A 12,062-nucleotide genomic window follows, 5' to 3' on the forward strand; every position below is an offset into this window, starting at 1 on the left:
CTACCTACCTCTCCCAGAGATTCTGATGAGTGGGGAGCGTGGCTGGGCATTCAGGATGTCAAGTTCTCCAGGCGATTCTAATGGACCGCCAGCATGCGAACCACTATTTTCAGAGCCACCTGGCATCAGGCACACCTGTGTCCATATCCTAGGTCTTCCGCGCACTCATTTGTGACTGTGGGCCCATAATCCCTGTGAAGCCTTTTCTTTATCTGCATAATGGGACTAATAATCCCCACCCAGCAGGCTGCCATTCATTCCCACATTCATTCATTCACTCACTCACTCAAGCACTTACTTATGGTATATTTATTGAGTGCCTACTCTGTGCCAGGCATTGCTCTAGGTTCTGGGAATTTAGCAGTTCTAAACAGGTATCTCCCCCATCCCCTTTGTCAAACAAAAGCAATGGAGTTTTTGTGTTTCTTTGTCCCCTGAAGTTTATACTCTACTGTTACGAGGATAAAGTACGAAAACATAGGTAAAGCACTTAGCACAATGCCGGGCACACAAGAAATGGAGGGGATTATGCTAATAATCATGTTTGCACACATGTAACTGGGATCATAATGTGAAACTAAATAACATTTTTATTTATAATAAAGCCTGATTACCTTAATGGAATGAGAATGTCTCATTTAAAACAAACAAATGATTAACAGGAAAGTACCAGCATTAGTGAACTTACAATTTGTTTTTCTCTGTTCAGGGCAAAAAGACAATAATAAGCCAACCTTCCTTATGCATTCCGGGAACCAGGATATCTGTAAATCATTATTACAATGATGCAGTTAGTAGCAAATGCACCAATTATGTAGTTATACATTATCCCGTGGATACTTAAGAGAAAATAGGATGCCACTTGATAATACCATTGCATTAATATCCATCCTTGCGATTCTGCTGAAGCCTCTGCACACGGGGTAGCTTTTGGAATGGAGAATTGGTAGTGCAGCAGTTCAAGTTCTTTACTAATCTGATTAGGGCACTGATGTGTCCAGCAGCGACCTACCTCCAGCAAGGTGCTCATTGAAAAAGAATTGTAACAAATTTACTAAAAAACTCAAAAGAAATGAAGTTACATTGTACTTTTGTGTGTGTGTGTGTGGTTTTTTTTTTTTTTTTTTTTTTTTTTTTTTTACCAGCTTTCGGAATCAAGTTTCAAAGCTTAGAGCTATTATTATTGATTGCCTGCCTGTTTAGCAAATAGCTCTACTTATCTGGAGAGGGAACAATTTGAGATAATGCTTGCTGAATAATAGTTGATGTTTCAGATTTTTAAAAGCTGCTGCAGATTTTACTTGGGGAGGGTGTCCTAAAATTCATCAGATCTGAATTTGTTCTGCTAAATTAATTCCGGAAATCAATTCAAGTGGCAACTCTATAGAGACAATCCAGGGGAAAATTGTTGCCAGTTAATAAGATACATATTGTTATCTAATAAAAGTATTCTTTTCTCTGTAATTTGCAACTGCTGTATTATATGCATTCTAAACTATATTTATTTTATTCAATGAGCTTTAACACAGCTGAATTTTATTGGCTACTGGTCTTATTTTCTTAAAATGTGAATGCTTTTCTTCCCTCCAAATAAGTTTGTAACTTTGACCTCTGATTGTAAATAGTTATAGCAGATTGTGTACAGTAACACAAATATCTCAATAACTTTGTGAAGTATATATACATTAAAAAATGCACCATCTGGAAATACATGTTCATTCATAGCAACAAATACAGAGGATTGATATCACCTGGTATCTGTTCTCCATATTCTAAACTAGTCTTTTAGTCTTCAGTGTTAAATTTCCTGTAATTCTTAAATATCTAACAGAAAAAATAGATTGCCTGCCTGGTCAAAATGTCACATATTGTAGCTGAGAGTATGTAACAGGGTAAGTTTTATCTCAATATGTCAGAGTAGAAATTCAAGTTCAACATGTATTCACTGTGCAGGTCGATCCTTGTCTTGCCGCTGCCTTGGCAGCCAGTAGACAGTGGAGCAGCATAAAATCTGCTGCTATTTAAGTAACTGTTGGTGGGCAGAGATTGCCCTGGGCCCCAGCTTCTGACAGGTTATGGATTGTGAATACCTGGAAAACTTGGATAGTTCCCTGTTGTCAGTGTGTAGCTGCTTTGGGCAGGGATGGCCTGGGGGATGGGAAATGTTCCTTACAGCCACTTCATCACTCCTAGAGCCATCGACCTGGCAGGGTAGTTAACCATGGCATTTAAATCAGCACATCTGGAGACATAATTATCGTATCTGGAAAGTATCAGAGGAATCTATGGTGTATCACTACTCCTCCCAAGTGAATCAAGTTATGTATTATACATTCTATTTTTCATGGTCTTCTTAGTAAAATTGGGTATGCGAGCGGCAAAGATTTTTGTCCTAAAACAGTGTGTGAGGTCAAGAGAAGAGGGCCTCTTTTGTACAGGGTTTTTCAACCTCAGCTCTGTGGACATGTGAGGCGGTATCAATCTGTGTTGTAAAGGGCTGTCCTGTGTATTGTAGGACACTTAGCAGTGTCCTTGCACTCTATCCATTAAATGCAGTGGAACACCCTCATCCCAGCTCTGAGGACCACAACTGTCTTTAGATTTTGCCAAATACCCCAGTGAGGCAAAGTTACCCACAGATGAGAACCACTGCTCCAGGGGAAGGTAGTACTTGAATTCCATTTTACTCTTACAAACATGGGCTAAGTCAGAGCCAGACTAGATAAAAAAAAAAAAAAAAAGTTGTATTTTTTAACATGTCTCTTGTGAGGTATAAGATTCACTTTTGTAATGTATGTCTTAATTGTTACAACTTTACTCCAAATTTCTCTTGAATACTGTATAAACTTGGGATCATCTAACTTCTTATTGTTACTAGAAGGAAGAATTAGCTACATTGTAATGTCCCTTTTATTCTCCAGAAACCTCTGTGAGTCTATTCCTTGCCACGGGGTAAAAGAAAATAGTTAAAAATTTCCTGCAAGAGCAGGATCCATTTTGTCCATTAGTTTTTGTATTTTGGAGACAAAAACATTATTACCTAAAGCATTAAACTTTAAGCATTGAAACTCCATTGAATTAGGAAGTTGGAAATATATCATCAATAAGATGAGAAATTATTGTGCTAGATTATGCATTTAAAACTGGAAAAGAGAAGTGCTAAAGTAGATATCAAGTAAATGATTTAATCTATCAAGAACAGATCTATTTCCTGATATGCAAATTTCTGTATCAACAAAATAGAAAACATTCTCATATATCCACGAAAACATTTCTGGCAGAAATTCTATCTTGTAATACTTTCTTCAGTGCTACTAGAGGTGTTCTCTTGAATAATCTTTTAACATTTAGTTAAAAGTGTCCTGTTTCAGACTTATCGCTTCTGAATGATTTCCCCCAGTATGGTGAATTTGTTGTTAAATATCTCACAAGGGTGTGATAAGATGGTGGCATATTTAATACTTTCCCCAGAACACCTGCAACAAGTGAATATGCCAAACACTTTCTTTATTCTGTGCCCTCAAAAGGAATGGTGTCATCATCTCCTTTCACTTATCCCGTGAGATTTATTCACAGTTTACATCGACTGTGAAACCCAGTTATCCACTGAGAGTTCTGCTTTATTTATTCCAGGTAATAGGACACTTGCAACCTATTAACAGTCATAAACAGGTCTTTCAAATACATCTGACAGAGCAATTATGAAATATATTTCTTAGACAAGTTTTTAGGGTTATACTGGGACAAAGATGGAGATGAGGTAACCACAGGAATTTTCCCAATTGAATAGTTGATCTGTTGTTCGTAAAGAAATTGCAAGTGTAATAGACCCCAGACTTTAAAATTCCAGTAGATTAATGGTATATTACCTGTTATATTTTAAGAAAAAACATTGATTTGATCAGTGTTTTACTTAAGAAACATCCTTATCCTGAATGAAGTAAATAAATACAGAATTAAATGGAGGGAGGGAGGGAGGGAGGAAAGGAAGAATAGATTGGGGATGGATAGGTGGGTGATTGGATGGGTGGATGGGTGGGTGGATGGATGAGTGGACGGGTGGGTATATGGGTGGATGGATGGGTGGGTGGATGGATGAGTGGACGGGTGGGTGGATGGGTGGATGTATGGGTGGATGGATGGGTGGAATACTGAATACTGTAGGATATCAACTTTCAACCAACACCTTCATATTAAATTGTACTTCTTACTTTATTTTTCAGCCAATGTTTTCAGTTGCACCAAGCTTAGCCACCAATGCATCAGCAGCCTTTAATCCCTATCTGGGACCTGTTTCCCCAAGCCTGGTTCCAGCAGAGATCTTGCCGACGGCACCAATGTTGGTAACAGGGAATCCTGGGGTTCCTGTACCTGCAGCTGCTGCAGCTGCTGCACAGAAATTAATGCGGACAGACAGACTTGAGGTAGGAAGAATTAGTTGGTTTCTTTATATCTACTCTGTTCTAACTTGCAAAGTGTGCTATTTCTTTGTTTATTTCTTCCATAGCTATAAATTTTTTTTAAAAAATTGAAAGCAGAGGTTTTGATTTAATGTTTGGAGCATTTTACTAGAATATGGGGATGCTATATTTGATGAATATAATGTTCATAAAAGCCACAACATCCATGTGTAGAATAAAGAATAAGAACTTGGACTCTGGGGTCAGAAGGCCTGTTACTTTGTTGTACCTCTGCTTCGTCACTTTTGAAATAGAGATAATAATGGCACTTACCTCAAAGAGATAGAAGAATGTCTGGCATCCAGCAAATGCTTCTTAAATATTTATTGTTGTTGTTGTCGTTACTATTAAAAACAACAGATTTTATCAGTCCCCTGATACTCGTTCTCAAAAAAATGTTACTTAGTTACTGTCTCTAAAGCACTTTAGAATTTATTATTGGAAATTGCCACATATGCTTTACTATATTTTGGTTGGAATAGCAAGGCCGCTTTGTTTATGACATGTGCTCTTATAAACACTTATAATTGGAATTGGTGACGCTCTGAGTTCTAGAGTCAAGGATGGTCAGATGTCTGTGCTTTGCTCTTGCTACATGAAAAAACAATTAAAGATATAAATCCTACATTGAAGTTGTTGTTCTAAGCTTCAGCATGGCTATAAACTAATGGATTTGGTCAAGTATAGATGGAGGGAAAAATGGCAACATTGCTGTATATCGAAGCTCTAAAAGCTGGCATTGCTGTCCAACTGAAAAACAAAATGACCTTTTATCTTTCCCCCTGTTACGATGAGGCAATACCGAGAGGTGAGAAGTTCTTCATGTATTAATTACTGAGAAAGCAGCAGAATAAGGCTTCTGTGTGAACATAACTGACACTAATAAGGTATCAGTTTAGCAAGAATTTATTTAATAAGCACCAATTTCTTATTTATTAAATTTTATCACATGCTGTACAAAGGATCTAAGGTTTCAGCATAGTTCTAACTGCTACCATCTTATCGATGGTGATAATAGTAGCTGATATTTATTGGATATTTATTGTCTACCAAATACGAGTCAACCTTTTGCATATATCACACATTTAGTCCTCAAAACGATCAAATGAGGAAGATTCTATCATCAACTCCGTTTTAGAGGGCAATGAATTTACAAGGAGAGAGATGATATAATTGCTTCAAGGTCACAAAGGTAGGATATTCAGTGGGGTATGAACTCAGAATTCCATTTTTAAACACGATATTATTCTCTCATTCCCGTACAGGTGATAATACAAAGAGGAGGCATCAAATTTTGGCTTCTATATACTTTTAAAGTTTTGTTTGTTTTAGGCTTATTTCTTACGTTTCATTAAACATTTTGGAAAAGATGGCTAATTAAGATATTCCTGTAAGTAGAAGCCAGGAAGGACTTGGAGACCTAGTTGCATGCCCTCTGTGGACAAAGGACTCGGCCGTGTGCTGGAGAAGCACCTTGACTTGTGCGTGGTTTGTCGTTGCACAGTTGCGCTTGTTCATTAATTAATGCTGTTTGCAGATGTATTAGGAGGGAATTAAAGACATTTTAAATATTTTAAAATCATCAAATGCTCAACTTGTGAACCCCACCTCCACCAACCTTCTGAAACAAACCCTGGGTTTGTAATGCGTAACCGTTGATTAATGGGAACCACATAAGCAGACTGAGATGATTTTTAGTGAATTATTAATAGGAAATGGTATCTTAAAAGTTGAGAAAATATCTATTTAACTCTGTTTAAAAGGCTGAGCTGTGTGGTCAGAACTCTCTTACACTAATCCTCGCACAATTTTAGGTAGTCTGTAATCGATTATATTTTGTAGTGTGGAATTAAACTGGAAAATTTTGTTGTTGCGTTTTATTTTCCTTTTGGGAGAAACTGCTTTGTGAATTTGGTCCGTTATTTTGCTATGGTCACAAGTGACTGCTGCTGCATCGACCACCATTTCCTTCTAATCTGAACACCACTGACCTAAGCACCTGATGGTAGGGCAGCTTCCTATCTTCTTGTGTACTGGATCTGATCCAGTGTCAGTTACAACCTGATAGGATACTGCGATGTGAAGCCGTGGGGCGTGTCTTCCTGCTCCATACTTGTGATCTTCAGGTTACTTCCTCTCATGCTAATCGCTCTGCAGATTGGAGTCTAAAAGACATGGCAATACATGTACACACTTATGTGCTAATAGGCCACAAGTTTTGTTATTTGGGGTCTAAATTTATACTCTATTTTTTTTTCCTCAAGGAACTCAGGAGGAACATTTCCAAAATTCTGAATTCCTCTTGAGGTGAAAAAAATTTAAATCAGTTAAAGTGGCTAATGTTTCTGGCCACTGTCTTCTTTTTGCTACAACTTGTTAGATAATCAAGAAAATTAAAAATCATAGATTTATCAGCCTTCTGGTTCTTATATTAATTGCTTGGATGAACTGACGTGTTTATAGCACCCAATGTGATTCTACAAAAAATGGTAAATTGGAACAGGAATCCAAGGATTAGTACTAGTGAAGTGATATTGCTAATTATTTAGATCAGTAAGCTTGAATGAAGTTTCTCATGTTCTCCGAGCTTCATATTCCACACATATAAATGTAGGGTATTATACTAGATAATGTCTGAGATCACTTCCTGGTAAAACATTCTAGGTACATTTAGGTCATTTTCTTGATTTTAATGCCAGCCGTAAGCTTTTGAAAGTTTATGTGTGTATGTAAAACACGTATAAACTTTCTATCAATATTCACATTATCCATTCTTTGTTGGACATCTTTTAAAAGACTTTGTAGCCACATGCTTTCTATATTGTAAAAGTCAGTTTTTATCATTTTCTATAATGAGGAGCAGATGTCTTAAATATCAGTTACAGTGGGTTTTAAAATTGCATTTTTTGACCTTGAGATACCTTTCTGTAATTTCTAAGCAGCAGTTTATTTTGACTCATTACTTTAAGAAATTGTTAAAATCTACAGGTACTGGAAAGTACTAAAGGTGATAGTCATAGCCCTGCTTCATTATGAAGAATAAGGAAATCATTGTTTGACTTATTGCTAAGAAACAGTAATTTTTTATGGTGCAAAAAGGATCCCTGAACACATTCCTTTTCTCATTTATTCAACAATATCCAATGAAGAATTATTGAACGTATTTCAAGTAAAAAGTATTCTGAGGGAGCTCTTTGAAATCTTTAACTGCTATCTTATCGATAGCAGGAAAAGGTCCACGTCAGAGTAGAGCGAGCCTCATGAGTGGTGCCCAATAGCTTACTAAATGAGTAAATAAATGAATCAGTCCAACAGTCGTCCAGTTAATCAGTTAATCACAGAAAAACATGTGCTCTTATTCAGAGTGTAGCGTGATCAACAGAGCAGTTAAAACCTAACAAATGTTTTGCTTTTGTTAGTATTCTTCTTGGGAACATGTTTAAATTTTGAGCATTCCAAGTACAAAATATGACATCTTGTTTATACCCCAAGTCCTTGGGATGACTGTTAAAAATGCAGGGCTTCATTCCCAGAGACTGATTCGGAAGGTCTTCAGTGGGGCTCAGGAGTCTTTCACAGATCTGCAAGGCAAGTCTAAGTACAAAGTGTTCATGGAACACTTCCTCCAATGGATGCCAGCATCTCTTTTTTAAGTCCCAACTTCTCACCATTTACCTCACGTACAGTTATTTGTGACTCTGAATTAAAATCTGCCTCCTCCGATTCACTCAACAGACTACAGTTTAAATTGCTGAGAATATGATATACAGCATAAATAAAATATTTTTGGTAAACGACGATGATTAAGGGAATTTATACCAATAATAGCATTAGCATCAAACAAAAGCAAACCAATGGCCACATAAAAATTAAAGATTTCCATTTGTTGGTTAACAGTATCATTTTTATATCAACAGTCTATATGGGAAAAAACATAGAAGTATTTCAGGAAAGGTGGACAAATGGCTTGGCTTCTGATATCTTCAGTTAGAGTTTGTTTTCAAATAAGTTATTCTTGTGCTGAAAGTCTTATTCTACTGAGCTAATCATGACACGTGTTTCTAATTCAGGCCACTGGCTACTGGATGCTACTACTACATATTGACTAAGAAGACTCTAGTGACTATCATATTTTAAAATTATTATATTTATGGATTTTAGAGAGGAAAGAAGAGAGGGGCAGAGACAGACAGACAGACATCAATTATGTGCCCTTACCTAGACTGGGGATCAAACTTGCAATAGGATTCCTGAATGAATTTAGGGATGATACTAGCCAACTGAGCTAACCGGTGAGGGCTCACTGATTTTTTTTTATATGACTAAAAATATGATACCTATTGACTAAAGAAAAAACAGCATGTGAAGCTAAGTGAGGATTAAAGTGACAGTAAAAGCATGCCTGGATTGGGAATTTTAAAGGAGTTTTAATGGGTTTGGCATGATCTAGTGAATATAAAAGGCATTCATTTAAAAAATAAAGATTAGAAATGCAGATGCTCTTAATAAAATAAAGGTTTATTGATAGGATTATTTCCGTGTATTTTTGCAGAAAATGTTCGGATACTGCTTGTATGATACTTTGGTTTCTCTAGAAAATTGTTAAGGAATCTTAAGAATTTTGTGCACCCAACTTTATGTAGTTTACAAATATTTTTAAAAATCTGTAATAAAGCTTTAGACTGATTCTTTAAAGTGTACTCACACCTTCATTTAAAACATCTTCTTGTACTATGTTTCTGTCAGTGATTTGTCTTGTGATTGGTTTCAATTTTGTTTTAGAGACGACAGAGCTGTAGACTGTTTCCAGTAAGGTGATTGCTAATCTTGACTTGCTCACTCATCTTTGCTGTTGTTCTGTTAATTTCTTCATGCAAATTAAAGTTAAAATTTCTCCATCTTTGTAGTTATTTAGGAAGAGTTATAAAAGTAAGTACATATTCAGGCATTTTGGCATAGCTGTTTGTATTTTGCTGTCCTGTTCATTTGCACATTCTTTCATAGGAATGAATAAATTAAAACCTAACGGTGGATTTAATGGGAAGTTTTCTTTAGTTGGTCATTCCTATATATTCAGACTTGATTTTTTTATCACATGAAGTCAAGTTACAAATTCTAAGCTGTATCATCTGTAGAAATATGCTTGTGTTCTCTGGCCTTCTGGTAACGATGGGTCTGCCTTGCAGGTTTCAAAGAAAATACCCATTTGATCTGAACAGAAATCCTCTGAGAGAGCTGAAATGGGTGTCTTTTTCTTCATTTTTTAAAAGAGGAAAAAGTGAGGCTCAGATAGACCAAATTTGTACAATTTTTAGATAATAGAAACTAGATATCATATCATCAGCTATTTATCTTAGAAATTTTATTATACTGAATACAGTTACCTAAGATCAATTCCCCTAATCACCCAGAATTTTTAAAAATGTGAAAATTTTAATCCTTTTGAATTGAAAATACAGATAATTTCTTTGTATTAAATTGTAGATTCTTGACCAGTAGTGCTTTGGATACTTATAAAAATCAGGTTATCCAGCATTACTTTTTTAATGTGTTATGTTAGCTCAGGTTAATAGGAAATAAAGTCCCTGATACTTATTGTTAAACAACAAGTATATATATATATGTCTTTGAATAAACTCCTTAATTAATATTGTTCATTAGGTTTAAATTGACTTCCCAAGTACTAAAATGGACGGAGTCCCTGTCCTGTTATAATTAGCTTCCTGTTTCTGCTTTTGGATGTTGTTCTCTAAATATGAGTGAGTTAAACATGGTGAGCACAAATCATATTACTGAAAGGAATCTCTCCTTAAAGAACATGCATCTGACTGTTCTAAGTTCTAACATTGACTTTAATTTCTTTAGACTCTCAATGTTTTTTCTTGCAGAGAACTGATGAATTTACTACTACTTATAAAACCCGTTATTATTATTTTGACCATTTTAAAATATTTTTAACTAGATGTATATGGTGTATTTTAAGCTAGCTGTACATTTTCTTAGTATTCACAATTCCATAGCTGGTAAGTGTAGGAACTCAAACCCACAATTTCTGATTGTAAACTCTTTTCTCTTCTCCCTCTACGACTACTATTTAATTAACAGAAGAAGCTTTATGTAGAATTAAGTTACATTTCTTTGTGAAACTTTTCTGATTAATTTTTCTTTCTTCCTTTTTCTTTTTTAAATTCCATAGATGTTTTTCTGGAAATGACATGTAGCCCTTGAGTTTTCAGTGAATATCTTCACTGAAATGATGGTGTTAACTGTGAAAGCAAACTCTTACCCATTTTGTTTGAAAATATATAAAACTTTCCTGGTTAACATAACAAATCCTGCCTTAATACTTAGAGTAAAAGACTCAACCAACATTCTTCTTGATTAACTATTATGTGTTTAGCTAAATGCATAGAATTATTATAACCTAGGTTTGAAAAATCACTTACCAAGCTCTAAAAAGTACTTACATTTGTTGATCTTCCAATGCCATTTCTGCAAATTTATCCTTAAGAAGCTGATCCAAAAATGCCTATAGTTATGAATATATTGTTTGTAATATTTATGGTATTTAGGCATATTGGAAATGATTTATATGTTCTCCAAGAGTCACCTATATGACACACATCTATTTGAGGGAATTTGTGCAGCCATAAAAAATGATTGCTGTTAGACACTTAGTAAAATGAAAAGTGCTCAGCAAAACTAGGTCACAAAGTGGTAGCTACACGATAATTATACCTATTTAAAAATTGTGTGGCTGCAGAAGACTGGATGAGACTAGAAAAAGAACCATAATGTTGTTGGGATTTTCAAATTTAATTTTACCTTCTGTGTTCCAAGTTTTCTGTATGGTACAATAAATTGTACAATTTATTATCCTGATCTGAATTATGAGATGAAATTCATTGAAATTTTGTCTGTCAATTATAATTTACTAATAGAATTCAATATCTAAGAGATTTCTTTTGGGGATCAGCGTAGTTTAAAGTTTTCTTGAATTTATCGGAGAAGTCAGGCCCAACCCAGCCCCTCTGGCCTGCAGCTCTCACAAATACAGGCTTCCACAAGAGATGTTTTACTTTTTAGTTTTTCAAAGGCAGGGATAATGGGAGAACAGCTATTTCAGTATATTCTGTCCCATTTCCCATGTCAGGAGAAACAGTAAGCTGGAATAAAAAAAATGAGAACAGCCCGAAACATATCATGCAAAAGCATTTGACTAAATTCTTTGAAGTTCATTCAGAAAAGGCTGTCTTTAGAGCAGGCTCTAAGCTAATTGCTAGTTAACAACCTTGCTTAAATTGTTTTAGAATTCTCCCTAAATGCATCTCGCAAATACAAAATTGCAATAAACCATTACAATACGCCTATATAATGAATAAACCAATACAGTACATTAAAAAAGCTATACAAACTGCACACCCGTGAATGAAGCAAATGGAGAGGGAGGAGACGGTATCTTAGAATGACCATTTTCATGTCACTCGAATTTAACTACATGTCATTAAAAATAAAAAGTACATTGAAACAGAGCAATAAAAAGTCAAAATCAGCCCAGCACTTGGGTTATATTCTGGGAGAAGGATGCTCAGCTTTCTGGCA

General features: G+C 35.5%; 1 protein-coding gene across 10 annotated transcripts in view; it reads left to right on the forward strand.

Moving 5' to 3' along the window:
* Positions 1-12,062, forward strand: part of MBNL1 (muscleblind like splicing regulator 1) — a 168,628-nt gene that overhangs the window by 134,556 nt on the left and 22,010 nt on the right. For all 10 annotated transcript variants that reach the window (XM_090272885.1, XM_090272911.1, XM_090272931.1 and 7 more), the window contains one exon: positions 4,224-4,424. In XM_090272885.1, coding sequence (XP_090129011.1) covers positions 4,224-4,424 — 201 coding nt within the window. The remainder of the gene's footprint in view (positions 1-4,223; positions 4,425-12,062) is intronic.

This window comes from Furipterus horrens, unplaced genomic scaffold, assembly GCF_987537825.1.
Source record: "Furipterus horrens unplaced genomic scaffold, mFurHor1.1.pri manual_scaffold_1, whole genome shotgun sequence".
Taxonomy (NCBI): Eukaryota; Metazoa; Chordata; class Mammalia; order Chiroptera; family Furipteridae; genus Furipterus; species Furipterus horrens.